General features: G+C 38.8%; 1 protein-coding gene across 1 annotated transcript; it reads left to right on the forward strand.

Annotated features, from left to right (window-relative positions):
• Positions 1-4,201: 4,201 nt before the first annotated feature.
• On the forward strand, positions 4,202-14,740 carry LOC108677933 (kinesin-like protein KIF3B; the record flags this gene model as incomplete). The annotated part of the gene is made up of 14 exons (XM_018166249.1): positions 4,202-4,227; positions 4,332-4,474; positions 4,831-4,938; positions 5,416-5,540; positions 6,427-6,562; positions 6,791-6,946; positions 7,545-7,573; positions 8,687-8,775; positions 10,253-10,385; positions 11,272-11,462; positions 12,005-12,009; positions 12,783-12,876; positions 13,362-13,585; positions 14,635-14,740. Coding segments are annotated over exons 2-14 (1,530 nt in total), but the record flags the coding sequence as incomplete, so codon positions are not given.
• Positions 14,741-16,273: the final 1,533 nt, after the last annotated feature.

Genomic DNA, 16,273 nt, shown 5'->3' on the forward strand with positions numbered 1-16,273 from the left:
CGGATAACAGCAGGTCAAAAATTTAATAATTGATGTATTTCCATTATTGCAATATTTCTTGAAATTTAAACTTGAAAATATACCCAATGCTTCCATGAGTTTGAAAATTGGCTTGAATCAATGCATTTTCTAAATCTTCAGTTGAATGTTAATCTATCCAAAATTGTACTATAAATTACATTAAATTTCTATTGCTGTTATAAATGACTGGACGTGTTTACAGCGCATGATGGTACGAGCTCTTAGATGTGATCAACACATTATACGGCGATGAACGTCCGCCCAGGTCACAGAGTTCCCAGCAATGGCGGCGTCTTCGTGATGCGAACGTGGAGCGTAGCGGTGACTCGCACGTCGTTCAGCTCTGGTATACATGAGACTTGCAGTAGTACAAGCAGCGTCTTACGTAGTGCGCAATTACTGCTTTTTAATTAGAGTTAGACGTAACTCCAAATCATGGCTCCCATCGTTGATCGGTGACGAGCCTTACCATCATCACAGGATGAATATAATCAGGACTAAAACACCCCAAAATTTTTTATCGCTGAGGAAAACCTATTTGATGATTCGTTTCATTCAAAAGCCATTCCACAAAACGGTATTGTGTTGGACACATGTGCTCATGCATATGTCAATTCGAGAGCTTCAGCTTTTTCATGCCAACGATCAGAAAGCACGCCATAGTTAAAAATGTCAGCCCAAATTAGGGCCCAAATGAGTTGGAACGATCTTCATACTAATTAATTTCATATGATACAAAATTTTAACGGCGCATTTTGCGTGACTTTTATCTGTTACTTGCGACGACGTCCGTCAAAATGTGCACGCTGAATATTTTGATATTTATGAACAACTGCCCAAGATTTTCTGTCTTGGCGAGGAAACATCGATTTACGGTTGAGATCTGTGATATTTTTATAAATAATGTTTGAATTTGAACTTCAATCAAGAGATAGATTCCTAATAATCGTAAATGTATTAACTTGGCAGCAACCAATTATAGTGTTGTAATGCAAACGACTACACACGGTTAAGTCAGACAAATTTTCATAATAAATATTTGATATAACAGTTTATTTATATTTTGACTGGAGAAAGGCATATTGACAAGTTATAAATTATTCATGTTTTTGCGGCTTTGGATGGGAAAATAAATCGAAGGAACCTAGTACGGTAAGCAACACATAAAATAAGGTCAAGCTTTTTCTTTATATTTCAAATACCAACAAATTATTGGTTAATTAAACTATTGTTAAGCTTCTCCAAAACATAACATTTCAGACGTGAGAATTTGAGGTGGTCAACTGTTTCTCTCCAATGGTCACAATGTAGCGTATTGAATGGAACCAATACTGCGGTGACAGCTCCCTCTCCCTCGTCCCTCCTAGGCTCATGAATGATTGCTCATCGCAGTGCACTGTGTCAACAAACCGCACCTGACCTTTCCTTGTATTGTTAATCACAGCTATACAAATCAATATTGCTTCTATTTGCAATGTATTGTGTGTATAGTCGAAAAATTACTTATTTATGAATTTTCAACCAATCATAGGGCTGATTTTTATTTTAATTGTATGAAATTGGTAAGACATTCGATTATTCGAATGCAATGAATTGCAACTTTGCAAGTAGGCTACCTAACCTAGTAACCTACGTAGGGTAGTTGCAATTTGCATTAGCCTACTTTTAGATGATTACTGAAAAATTGGGACAGTTGTCCCACATGGCAGACATGGGATTGGGACATAAGGGGGGGGAATTGAGACAGTTGTCCCACATTTCGTAGAAATGTAGCAGCAAAACTAATCAACATAGGTAGGTTGCTAAAAAGCTTTAAAATAGTGGCATAAAGTTCAACATTTTTACTATCTAGCTATCAGTATCAAATATCAATGTAGCCTAGCTGCCCTAGCATAAACTGATAAAGAAAGTTAAGAAATCGTACATTTACAGATTTACTAGGTCTAGTACCACTAGAAAATGAAAATCCATGAAAAAATTGTGAAAATTGAGATTTTGGAAAAGTTCCTCTGCTAAGATCTGAGCAAAAAAAAAGAAAAAATACTGTACTATAATTTTACACATAGGCTAGGGCTGCTAGGCTAGCTAAGTTTCAAAGTTTGCACTGTTGCACACATGTGGTGCTTAAAAATGTGAATGATATGAATTTGCATGTCTCATTCTAAAAAAAATTGCAGCCATTTTTTGCACAAGGTGTGACAAGGGAAAGGGACACCCCTAAAAATGCATTTACAGAAGAGCCTTAATTAGCAAATGCTCCTGATAATGAAAAAAATCAATTAACAATAAAAAATTTGATAGGTACATTTACCTCACTCAAGTCTCAAGTGATTTGAAGCATGCAGAGTGTACTCACTACTCATGATAACTCATCCATTACTAACAGTACTCTGAAGTCTTCCTCTTTTAGTGTAGATAATGTAGATGTAAAATAAATAACATTTTCTGTGATTTTTACTTGTTTTTCTTTTATTGATATGATATTACCATATTCAATTATTCATTAATTACTGTATTATTAATGTGACATTACTGTATCCATCAACATGCCATTGAGCATTGACAATGACCTTGTCCACTGCAAGCTTCATATCAGCAGCCATGTAGCACTTCTTCTGTATCTGTAAGCTTACAGGATGGTTTGTAATTTCGCACAATTTTAATTGAGTCTAGTGATTTCACTATAACAAAAAAGATTGTGAAAAACATACCTGAAACAGAAAATAAAGTTTTAGTGACAACCATTATATGTTTTGAAGAAATAAATCATAGTTTAGGTCAATTACTTTTCATTCTATGATGCCTGGTGCACAATTCTATGTATTGCATTCTATATACAATTTTGTGACGACAGATAATGCCCTAATTTTTCGATAAGTGAATATTTTTCATTGAGCGAGGTAAATGTATTCAAAATTCTTTGTTGTTAATCTATTTTTTGGTTAACTGGAACCTTTGCTAACTGAGGTTCTACTGTAAATGCATTTTTAAGGGTGTCCCTAAATCATAATTACCCTGAGGGGTGTCTCGAGTAGCCAAGCCATGCGGAAATGGCTGCCATTTTTTTTCGAATGAGATAGGCAAATTCTGTCAATTATGTTTTCAAGCCAACACCTGGGTGCAACTTTTATGTAAGTACAATTTTTTAATATGGCAAATATTTTTTTTTGCTTCAGACCTTAGCAGAAGTTCCAAAATCGCACTTTTTACACTTTTTTTCAGCGATTTTTAGAGACAGTAAATGTTTGATTTTTTTTAATAGCTTTATACATAATAGATAGTAAAAATGTTAAAGTTTACGCCACTATTTTTAGTTTTGCAATATTTTGATTAGTTTAGCTGCTACAACATTTCTACGAAATGTGGGACTCGTGTCCCTATTTACCCCGCCCGTCCCTTTTTACCCTGTTTGACGGTATTAGTATTGCATTTGTACGTTATCTCATGGTACTTTAAAAACCATTAACAATTTTTCTAAGGTTAGATTTTTTGGTATAGGGTTTCTTTCTTAAATGTCACAACCATCAAATTAATTGACAAAATGGTTAAGGGCCATTTAAATAATCTATATCTTATTCACTGGTTGTTTCTGCCCTATTTTAAAGTTGGAGAATCTTGAGCAAAATTTGCAAAAATCATGGATGAAAAAAATCATTAAATAATAACTATATAAATCATAATTTATATAGTTGAACTTGAGCAGGGCCAGTCTAGTCTGTCTTAAACACGGCTAAAGAAAATTATATAATGCCAGTTTTATTTCTGTAAGACAATGTTACATGTTGTGCAGATAAAAATCACTATTCAAATATATCTACATTGCAGTCAGTTTTGTTTTTGGTCTTTGCAAACCATTTTGAGATTGATGTTCATAATATAATTTTTTGAGAAATTGGCAAGAACAAGCCAGCTTCTTCACAACATTTATAATGATACCTCAATATGGCATCATGCTGATTTCTAATCACTGCCTTGCAATATGGCTCACTGACCTTGCAATCATATGGTTTCAATTGAATTAGCAGTCCTGTCATGATTGTCTCTATTAAAAAATAATGGTGCCGTTGGTGCGATATACTTGAATTAGCATTGTAAGTAAGGTTATGCATGCCAATGATGTAGTGAAACTAAATCAATTATTTTAGTATAAATATTGAAATTATTATTCCGTTTTCCAGTTGGGAGCTTTCTGTGTGATTAAATTAAGTAAGTATGTTTGATTTATTTGTGTTAGTGAATAGAAATACATTCCAGTTGTTGTTTTAATATTAAAAAACATTTCATTGATGAGTTATTCTCTGTGATGCCAGAACAATGTGATGGTTCAGTATACAGAAGGCAGTATGAAGAAGGGTGGAGGAGGAGGCTGTAGTGGCAGTAGTGCTGAAAATGTTAAAGTGGTTGTCAGATGTCGCCCCATGAATGAGCAGGAGACCTCTGATGGAAACACACGGTAAATTGCCTGCAGTTGATTTGCATTTTTGCATTATTTATTAGTCTGTGAAACATGTCATGATAAAATGTATGTACACATTCTTATTGTATAGAAAATTCTGAGCAGGTATCTTAATTCTCACATGTCAATTATATATACCTACCTATATAATTGTATATACCTATATACCATATGGTAATTGTTTGCTATCATTTTTATTACAATAATTTATGCCTTTAAGTCTGACTGGTGAATAAAAAAATACAGAATAGATTTGCCAACTCATATTATTTCAAAAATTCAAAATAACGGTCAGAGTTGTCTACTTGTTTCAGTATGAATTTCATGAAATGTTATTTTTTCTTGGATTGCAGGGTTGTTGAGATGGATGTCCCCAGAGGAGTGGTGGAGGTGCGCAGTGCCAAAGCCCTTGCCACAGATCCCCCAAAGGCTTTCACCTTTGATGCCGTCTATGATTGGAAGTGAGCCTCACTATTCCTTGATGTTTGCTACAGATGAAAGTTCTCTTAAACTGTACAAGGATAGAAGGTTTCGGCTCTTGGTGACAGCAGCATTTTGAGGATTGCTATGAATTTGTCACAATAAAAATTCCATAAGTTTTATATTAGAAAGCTTCTTACAGTCCATGACAATGTCTGAATGTGAACATGGACAACTCATCTGTTATACCTATATTGTTCTGTTCAAACATAAGTTTCAAAGCTACATTCTGCAGGAATATCATTGGTAAAGTTTAAGTTGGATTAAAGAAGTTAATAGTTGAGCTATTCGTTTCCAATTTAATTTTGCATGTAGGTTTGGCTCATTCATTATATATAATTTGTTTTATCCCTGCTAAATTTCATAATAATTTTTCTATAAACTGTTATACCCTTTTTAAGTGTACTGTGAAGGGCTTTCAACTGGAGCTGATCTCTCAAAAAAAACCTCATTTGCAGCTCCAAACAAGAAGAGCTTTATGATGAAACCTTTCGGCCCCTCATTGACTCTGTCCTCATGGGCTTCAATGGGACCATTTTTGCCTATGGCCAGACTGGGACTGGCAAGACTTACACAATGGAAGGTTCGTTCTGTATTCTTTGAGATTTTTATTTCATCTCCAAGTTGTTGAAAAATAAGGTAATAATGTAATGGTAATAAATTATTACAGAATAAATTACACCATTTAATGGACTGAGGATGCATATATAAATGGTTTGTTATGTTTTATTATGTTAGAATAATTCTTTCTTATCTTTTGTAGACTAAGGGCACTCAGTTTAAAGGTTAATAATTTAACATTGATAATTTTTTATACTTATAGATTGAGGATAGTGTTCTTGACCAATTGACCATGCTGAACAGTTTGTATATTGCACATTGCTTTAAAGACTGCCAATGGCTACAGTAGACCATGATCTGACATGTTCAAAAATAATCAATTAGAGTATATTGCAGGTAGCAATTTGGAGAAGAGAAGAAGATTAAGAAATCAAGAGAGTCGTTTGCTAAAAATTGTATAGCCAAAATTAAATTTGATCAAAGTAACAGCTTATGAGACGCTAGCAGCATATCAACAGAATGAATGCTTCAGTCAGTGCCAGAAGCCATCACTTATGAGAGTGAGACTATGTGAATGGACTGCACTATTGCAAGTTTCTGAAATGGAACTATTAGATACTACACTTTTTTTGAGTGTACATTTGAATTAAAAGAAGTATTTATAATTACCTACTTGTATGTGGTGAAGGATGCTACTGCATGTAGTGCCTCTAAAAAGTCTTGCATTTGGATGGACTTCTGGTAGGAGAATTTTTACAGAATAGTGGTGGGTCTTGAAAGAACTAAGGAAATATTGTGCACTGACGTCACCATAATTCAGCCTTCACGACGAGATTATGTATACTAGACTAGTTCTACTGCAGTGTCTTATGTTTGCGTACCTCCTATGACGGCCCGTTCTGCTGCAGGTCTCCCAGACGTGCCAGAGCAGCGCGGCGTGATCCCGAACTCCTTTCACCACATCTTCAGCCACATCGCCAGGAGCACCAACCAGCAGTTCCTCATCAGGGCTTCCTACCTCGAAATTTATCAAGAAGAAATCAGGTTGGTTGTGATATGCAGTAATATGTTTAGAATATCTAGCTGTATTGTTGTTAATAATACAATGCTTCCAGCATTTACCTGCGATTATGAATGTTATAGTGATAGAATTCAAAATTTTACTAAATCCTAAAGTTAACAACTTAATTTTGGTTTGGTACACTCCATCACAAAGACAAGAAATTGAAAACTTGTACAATTGAAAAGTGTCTGACAGATATTTTCTTGCAGAGATTTGCTGGTGAAAGAGCACAAGAAGAAGCACCTGGAACTGAAGGAGAGGCCCGACACGGGCGTCTATGTCAAGGACCTGCAGCAGTTTGTGTGCAAGAGCATCACTGAGATCCAGCACGTCATGCACGTCGGCAACCAGAACCGGGCTGTCGGGTGGGTCTAGAGGGGTGAGACTGTTGGGTAGGTGGGTCTAGAGGGGTGAGGCTGTCGGGTGGGTGGGTCTAGAGCAGTGGTTCCCAAACTTTTTCCGGCTGGCGCCCCCTTTGGCTCCCTAGTGAATTTCTAGCGCCCCCCACAGACACAAATAAACTCATGCGCCTCTTTCTATAAAATTTAGTACGCTGCTATTTTAAAAGATAAAGGTTAAACACAAATGTGTATTTCACAAATAAAACCCCTTTTAGTGAACCAATATGTTTTTCAGCTGTTGTNCTCTACCTCGAGGGTGCGATTTGAACGGCTGTTAACCTGTCTCTTATACACATCTAGATGTGTATAAGAGACAGGTATTAACAGGGCTATTGGGTGTGTAGGCTTGCATTACCAGAGAATATTGCAACACCAAAATACTTGACATATGCTGAGAAAAATCCGTTATTTTGTTTCTATCAGCGGTTCCATGTGCACAAGTTTTAGATACTTGACTACAAGCACGTTTACTGGAGTCAACCAAGACGCCTGAGCTGTCCACCACTCGCACGTCTTCAAACGTCATTCGAGAGCTCTAGCCTCCCCTGACATGTTCCCACAGAGCGACGAACATGAACGTGCACAGCTCTAGCCTCCCCTGACATGTTCCCACAGAGCGACGAACATGAACGTGCACAGCTCTAGCCTCCCCTGACATGTTCCCACAGAGCAACGAACATGAANGCGTGGGTAGCGTGTACGTAAGCGTGCATAGCACTGCACAGCAACGTGCTTAGCACAGCGTGGGTAGCGTGTATACGTAGTACAGCGTGGGTAGCCTACACAACAGCGTGTGCAGCATGCACATTGGACAGCACTCTGCTTCTACCGTCATTGGCCGTTCACATTTATGGTCACCTTGTTCCCGCGTACCCACAAATGTCAAGTCAATCGAAAAGTTTGACATTACGTATTCTTCCTTGCTTCATACCGCCTCCCCTGTTGGGCGCTCCATTTATAGTTATTCCCTATTAAAACATATTTTAAATGGAAGAAAGCTTGAATTATGCAGTTTTGTGATGATGGCTCAATGAATCGTTGAACTTGTGCCGAGTGTATAGAAGCAGTGCGTTGGCAAGCGTCATGAACGCACGTACTGCCTATGGCGGTACACCGTGTGCATCCACTTAATTACCGTTGAACCTCTGCTGCTCTATGACGTATCGCCTGATGACATCGTTTTTTATCGATATGAAAGATTATTTCAATTTTAGTTGGTTCAAACTGAAAGCTGTTGTCATTTGGAGTAACTTGTCAAATAGTCTAAACTTTCATACCACTAAGTTTAGACGTTCGAGTTGAACCCTCCTAGCGCATGACCGTGGCTCGATCATGCTGCCTCACAGCGCTGCTGCTTGATGCTGACTGAAGTTCATATTACTTGAACTAAATATCAAATTATAGTAATTTCATTCGATACTAATAATTTTTTTTAGACAAAAAATCTTTCAAATCTTTCTTTCTCTGCCCTGGACGGTTAGATTCAGTTCTAGGCTTTGGTAGTGGTGCATTTCAACCAACGAGCCTCCAAGTGGCGAGAGAGTAGCGACCAATTAAATTAGACATGTGTAGTGTGGTAAAAGATTGATAAGTTTAATTTAATTTAAGACATTTCCACGTTGATTTTAGCAGTTCATTTCTTTCGTGATGTGGCCGTGTATGTTGTTTATGTTCAAATAAAACTTATTTTGTTTCGCTGCTAAGCTATTTTCTTGCAGAACCTTAGCGAGGAGGTGGATGTGAGCGGCCAGCGAAACCCGTCCGATTTTTTACTCTCTCACAGAATGGAGAAGGTGATGTCCTTACCGAAGATAATCCTTGCTATTCTTTGGTGCATTGGAGATTTGGTACATTGGTACCATGTGTTAAACTATTCACTAACGTTCAGCTAAGGCTTTTTGTGTTCCTACAGGTCTTTTAATGCTTGGAGAAATTCCACTTTCTAACCACCTTCCTAGCTCTCTTATTGGTTCCTACTGGGTTTGGAAGCTGTTTTTTTAACGTGCTTCTCGTGGTATGCATGATAAGGTAACAACAGCACACGGGGAGATTTCTCTCTACAGACGAACAAAACCTTGAACTGCTTGAATTTTTCAAGTAATTTATTCAAGAACCTCGAATTTTTATTTGCGCTTGTCTTCTTTCGTGACTGTCTTATTATTGAAGCCTTTGTCTGATGATATCAAATTGTTTTGTTTGCCTTAATGTACACATTTTGGTGTCCTCTTCAACTCCCACATTTCCTCTCGGCTACTCCTTCAGTATTGAAGTCTTGAGCAATAAGGAAGTCTTCTAAGGAACTCTTCTATCACTTCGCTCGCCTCTAGAAGCTTCTGACAGCACTGTAGATATTAACATGATACATACAAGGTTCTGTTAAACATACAACGAATGGAAGTATGTGAAATATGCGAAGGTGGCCGGTGTTGCCAAGTAGCGTGCGGATCAGCTGATTGTAGGTCAAGAATGTATTGCCAACGTCGGCTTCTCACATGGTCATTACGGTGCTCCAAAAAATACTTTCACTGCGCACTCTATATTACCTATGTGCTTGATTTACGTTTCTGAGCATTTTTAATAATCCATCTATGCACTAACTAATGGTAACATTAGAGCACAATAAATTAAAATGAGTGACGTTACACCGCGTCTTATCAAAAACTATGTTATTAAAAATTAACATTTCGCCAGTTCCTTTTGCACAATGCAAAGCACATTAGCCACTTGCGCTCACTATAGTACTTTCTGTTTAAGTGGAAACTCCAGCAAAGATCAGACAGAAAGCGATGACAATAACATTTCTGGTGCACCTGCAGCCGTTACACGCAGAGGCCCTCATGAGTTTAGGAATTCGTAGTCCAAGGTCACGCTGATGCGCCGCCTTCGTAAGGTCGCACATGTGGCGGGTTGGTCGCCTCACACGGCGCCGATAGTCTGTTTCCCGCCCTGGGCCTATACTTTCAATAAAAGTTATGAGATCGTAAGTTCATCACCCAATCATTGATGGCCTTTCAAGCAAAATTCACCAATCATAGACAAGAAAATAGAGCGTAAGTACTTACGTTCACTTAGCGAGTTTTGAAAGTATGGGCCCTGGGCTACACGTAGACCCTCAACACCCTGGGCATAAATAATTTTGTATCCAACTCGTGAATCTCAGGGCACAAGTATCAAGCATTTTTTAAGTAATTCATAACTATGTTAAAACAATAAAAAACTAACTATATTTTCGGCTCTGATGTGACCGTCTAAGCAAAGATTATTGTGCAGGGTGAGCGTCTGAAGGAGGCCACCAAGATCAACTTGTCTCTGTCAGCGCTTGGTAACGTCATCTCTGCCCTCGTGGACGGCAAGAGTTCACACATCCCATACAGAGATTCCAAGCTCACGCGCCTCCTGCAGGGTATGCTTTTACTTTGATGTGATCCCCTTGCTTTTACTTGAATTTGTTCCCGTGCAGTCTAGCTACAAATACAATGTGTTTATTTCGAGCAAAAATAAAAATATTGATGCTTTGAATAAAGCTCTTGTGTTCGGCTATGCGTAGGTCATTAGGTTGTATTAAGTTGTCAGCGACCTCTACCGCTATATTCAATTGATTCTTAACTTCTATTGCGCTCCCGTTACTGGTCACTAAGACTCTCAAGCTTGAAATTTGTTGATCTACATCCTATTTCTGAACGTCTGGCAAACATGTATGTATCTTTTCCTTAAATGGTAACACTCGAACGTGTTATAGTTTAGTTGATGTAATCTTCATAGGTATTCTTAAACTCGCGTACTTATGGCAAGTATTGCTAATGTCTTCTTGTTTAGCCCGCTTCTGGAGCGTTCTAACACAAGAAGCATTTTAGCGTCAGGCACGTTTCAGCTCCAATATATTTTCAGCTAAATAATATTATTTAGCCTTGGGCCCAACTTCCAGCCGTAGTAGTAGCTATCAGCCTTAGTGTCTTGAAGCCTCAATTGCTTCTAATTTCTCAGCCTGTAACCTAAAGTCAATAGCCTCCAGCTTCTTGGCATGTAGCCTCAATTGCCTCTATTTTCTCAGTCAGTAGTCTGAATAGCCTCCAGATTTTGGCGTGAGCGGCCTATGACGCTAACCTCCCCCCTCCTACCCTAACATAAGTACGGTCTTGTAGTCCCAGTCTCTCTCCAAACTGCCCGCAGCACAGGCTACTGGAGAGAACCGAGTTATGAACTACATATTATCAATTTTTTATAATCGTGTCATTTCCTCAGAGATTCTGGTGGTTGATTATCAATAATCAATCCAAATTATTTATTAGATTCGCTTGGCGGGAACTCGAAGACAATAATGGTAGCAAACATCGGGCCAGCGAGCTTCAACTGCGACGAGACGCTGACGACGCTGCGCTACGCCAGCCGCGCCAAGAACATCCACAACAAACCTAAGATCAACCAAGATCCTAAGGATGCCATACTTAGGGAGTACCAGGAGGACATCGCAAGACTCAAGGTGCCTGCCTTCGCTATCTGCTGCCATCCTGATCACAGCTAGCTTTATTGTTATGATTTCTTATCTATCTTATTCTTATCTTATTCTTATCTTATTCTTAGTAATTGAATGCAAGTGTCTGTTTATTACGCAAGTTTCTGTATTATTTAGATTGCAAGTTTCTGTATTATTTGACTTCTTCCTTCATAAATAAGGTCTTCACTGCATAACAACTACCATGTTCTTCTTGCTTATTTTGATTTTGAAATGCAAATGTTGTTGTTTTCTATGTGTCTGGATTATTCCTTCATAATTGATGTTGTCACTGAAAACAATTGACAGTTAAATATGTACTTCTGTCAGCTTACAGCCCTCACAGCAAAACGCCCGCAATATTTCTTTATTCTATTAACACCATGATATTAATTCCTCTTGAAAAAGCGTAGCACTTTTTTGACGAACAGTTTCCTATTATTTATTACCAGTGATTTTGATTTGGATGCCTCTTTGACACGCTGAGTGCGACACGACCTATCAAGGTTTCCATTTGGTCTTTTTTTCAGGACAAGTTCCCCGTGATTTATTTTTTTATAGCGTTGTCCGGCAAAAATTTATGATGGCGGTACTTCCTTATTGTAATTTACAAAGTAAAGTACAATAAGAAGAAAATTGAATTTGTGCACCGCAACTTACAAGTATACCAGTAATTTTTGAAATGTTGGCTTTTTTATCCACGGAATTGGCCTTTTTTCTGGCCATCCGGCAGCCTCTCTAGCCACCGATGGGCCGCACTGCACTCAACGTGTCAAGTGTTCGAGGCACAAACATAACTTTCCAAGAATTACCTGGACTAGTTTACCATTAGGCCTTGGATCAAATGTTAAAGTTGCTGCATGTAGCTTTCCTGTCAGAACTTTAATTTTCTGTGAAGTAAACTAGCAATCAAAAATGATAGCACATGAAAATAATTTGCATACAGCCCTGTTTGTAAGGAAAGGAAGATAACAGAAACCTGATTACTACATTACCCCAACCCCACCTCTATTATATAAAAATATTATATTTTTCCATCAAAATTCTTCTAGACGGCAAACCTCCTATCTATTTTAAAAGAAAAGTTTCATGATTGCGTTCATCCCATTTCAGAAGTTGAGTTTTATTTTTTCCGAATGTCATTCAGAGAAGATGTTTACCTATGTTCCCAGAGGAATTAGTGAAAAGAATTTAGTTTAATCTTATCAAAGATAATAACTTTATACCAGCCCCTAAAGTATGGACTTACTGTGCATTCATTTAGAAGCTTGATTGTTAATTATTTTTATCTAAAAGATATGTGATAAGTCGCTTGCTCTGTGGCGGCAAGAACATCATCGACCACACCAACGAGCAGCAGAGGGAACTGGAGCGCCAAAGAGAGCAGCTTGCTGAGCAGAAGGTAAGCAGAAACATTATCAGCCACACCAACGAGCAGCAGAGGGAGCTGGAGCGCCAGAGAGAGCAGCTCGCTGAGCAGAAGGTGAGCAGAAACATCAGCAGCCACACCAACGAGCAGCAGAGGGACTGGAGCGCCAGAGAGAGCAGCTCGCTGAGCAGAAGGTGAGCAGAAACATTATCAGTCACAACAACAAGCTGCTCAGAGAGCACAAGGTGAGCAGGAACATTATCTACCACACCAACGAGTAGAATTCAGTTGAAGTTTTAGTTGAAATTAAGAAAAGTTCAGAGCTAGCGCTGATGACGTAAAAGTCATTTCCATCCCTACCCAAATCCCGAGAAAATTTCCTTCTCTGCATGTGATTTTGATGTGAAATTGAATTGTTAAAAACTTTTTTAACATAAACACTTGTCTTGACTTATAAAGAATCATTTCGAAATATTAGGACCTATTTTATATTATTAAGACCTATAATTTGATGGCAGCGACGGGAGCGCGAGATGCTGCAACGGCTGGAGAAGGAAGAGGAGAGCTCTGGCGAGATCGCGTCGACGTTCTCATCTCTGCAGCAGGAAGTCGAGGCCAAGACTCAGAAGCTCAAGAAGATGTTCACGCGCCTGCAGAGCGTCAAGCAGGAGATGCTGGACCTGCAGGAGGAGTTCAGCAACGACAGGACCGACATGCAACAAACCCAGGAGGATCTCACCAAGTTCGTATAGATTAGTGATGGATACGTGAGCAACTGCACGAGTTTATTTTCCACGTATCCCTAGTATGTGATGCGGACATCGAGGCAGTCTACATGCGAGAGATCGTTACTGTCTTTTGTTTGGCGTCGTGCACTGAGAAAGTTAATAGGACATTTTGTCCACGTAGAAATTCACTTATTGAACGATTGAACGCAGCACTTATACGCTCTTTTTTTCAAGCCAAAAAGGATCAGGATGACCCAAACAAAAGCAGAAAGTGCATGGCTATTTGGACAAAGTTTCACTCGTCTATCTGAATGCATGGACCCAGCCCGGCCACACCCGCTGTATGGTTGTCTGTCAAGACTGCATTTGTGATCATACACTCAGAGAAATGAGAGAGTCTTTGCCAAGTTGAAATGAAATTTTGCCGTTGTGTGAGTCATCATGACCCAGTTTAAACAGGCTAAAGGACGGATAAGGGCTCCATGCAGAATGTGTCACTATTGCAACAATATGACGCATTCATTGTTTTGAGTAGCACTCTTGAGACCAAGTAGCATGATCTTCATTGAAGCTTTTCCTACAATTCAAAATGCCTTGCATTACAATAATGCTTTCACTGTCGCTTTCTGGCGGTGCCTAACTTGGCTACGATATTAGGTGGCCACGGCATTTATCTTTCAGATAAATGGGTAGGTATTAGTGTGGGAATAAATGGTTAGGTTTTAGTGTGGGAATAAATGGGTAGGTATTAGTGTGGGAATAAATGGGTAGGTGTTAGTGTGGGAATAAATGGGTAGGTATTAGTGTGGGAATAAATGTGTAGGTATTAGTGTGGGAATAAATGGGTAGGTATTAGAGTGGGAATAAATGGGTAGGTATTAGTGTGGGAATAAATGGGTAGGTATTAGTGTGGGAATAAACGGGTTGGTATTCGTGTGGTAATCAGGATGGGAACTGAAGCGCGAAAAGCGCATGGTTATTTGGAAGAAGTATCAATCATTCTTCTAAGTTGACTTATGGATTACAGGGATTATGGATTATATGGATTATGCTTGTATTACAGGGAACTAAAGCTGAAGATGCTCATCATAGAGAACTTCATCCCGCCCGAGGAGAAGGAGAAGATCATCAACAGAGCTTACTTCGACGAAGACGAAGATGTCTGGAAGGTGAGAGTCTTGGCCAGCTTTTCATATTTACTCTGATTATTATTACGCTGCTGGACTTTCTACTCTCAAAGAATGTGTCTAAATAACAACGCACTTTTAGCACTTTAGTGGGTCAACCTGCCCGTGTTTGGCCGGCCTTTTACACGTTAAGTGTGGCTATGTCGTATTCAGGTCATATTCATACCGGTGGTATGAGCCACCGGTGGGTCGTGCGGCACTTAACGTGTTAAGGATTGAAGGACAGAAATGTCCTTCATAATGGGCTCTTGGACGCCCCATCAATTATGTTCTTTGCGTGTGTTATTGTAAATAATCAGAAGTTCTTGAAAACTCTCGGCTGTTCTTTGTGATTGCATTCACTAAGGCAATATCTGTACAAACTTTTATTTTATTTTTTTTTAATTTCGCCACAATGAGAAGATTCTTGCCTTGTTAATTGCAATTAAACGCTGGTTTACAACTTATTTTAGTTAAAGCGATTGATTGGAATAAGAATTACTATTCTCAGTTTTTTAAGTGGACAAATTATGTTGGAATAGTCGCTAAATTTTTCATTGGTGGTCATAAATTTCTAGTATATATAATTACGATAANGTATCAGTATTTTAGCGTGGCTCAGCACGCCTGCTTCGGTGTCACGAGTTCTACAAGCGAGGTGTGCAGGTATGTGCGAGGCGGTCACAATGTGGCGGTCGAGGCGTCGTTTTTGAGCTTGCTGTGTGTGGGTATCGTGACTCATCTAACTCAGGGTCTATACTTTCAAAAAAAGTTAAGAGATCGTAAGTTCATCAGCCAATCATTGACGGCCTAACAAGCAAAATCCACCAATAATAGACAAGAAAATAGAGCGTAAGTACTTACGTTCACTTAACGAGTTTTGAAAGTATGGCCCCTGGTTGATAAATGAGTACCTGGCTTGTCCAGGGTGTTGTGTAATGCAATCAAATGGTTCTGGTGGGTCAGCGAGCCAGTGATGGTCGTAGAACTACCAGTGGCACCATGGAAGTGCCCTGAAAAACTGACCTAGCACCCCCCCCTCCCTAGTCGCCACTACCAAGATGGGCAATTACAACAACAACCGCTTGATGCTGATGAACTAAATAACAAATTATAGTAATTGCATTCGATACAAATAAAAATATTTTGTTCCGAGACAAAAAATATTTCAGATGAGTATTGTTTTACTTTTCATTTGAGGTTACTTGCAGTGCGAGAAGTTTTCTCTCTGCCCTGGACGATTACCTAGATTTAGTTCGAGGCTCTGGTAGTGCATTTCATCCACCGCACCTCTAAGCGGCGAGAGAGTAGCCACCAATCATATGCGACATGTGTAGTGTAGTAAAAGATTGATAAGTTTAATGTAATATAAGACATTTCCATGTTGATTTTAGCTGTTCATTTCTTTCCTGATGTGGCCGTGTATGTTGTTTATGTTAAAATAATACTTCTTCAGTTTCGCTGCTAAACTATTTTCTTGCAGAACCTTAGTGAGGAGGTGGATGTGAGCGGCCAGCGAAACCCGTCCGATTTTTT

The sequence above is a fragment of the Hyalella azteca genome, unplaced genomic scaffold (assembly GCF_000764305.2).
Source record: "Hyalella azteca isolate HAZT.00-mixed unplaced genomic scaffold, Hazt_2.0.2 contig8251, whole genome shotgun sequence".
Lineage (NCBI taxonomy): Eukaryota > Metazoa > Arthropoda > Malacostraca > Amphipoda > Hyalellidae > Hyalella > Hyalella azteca.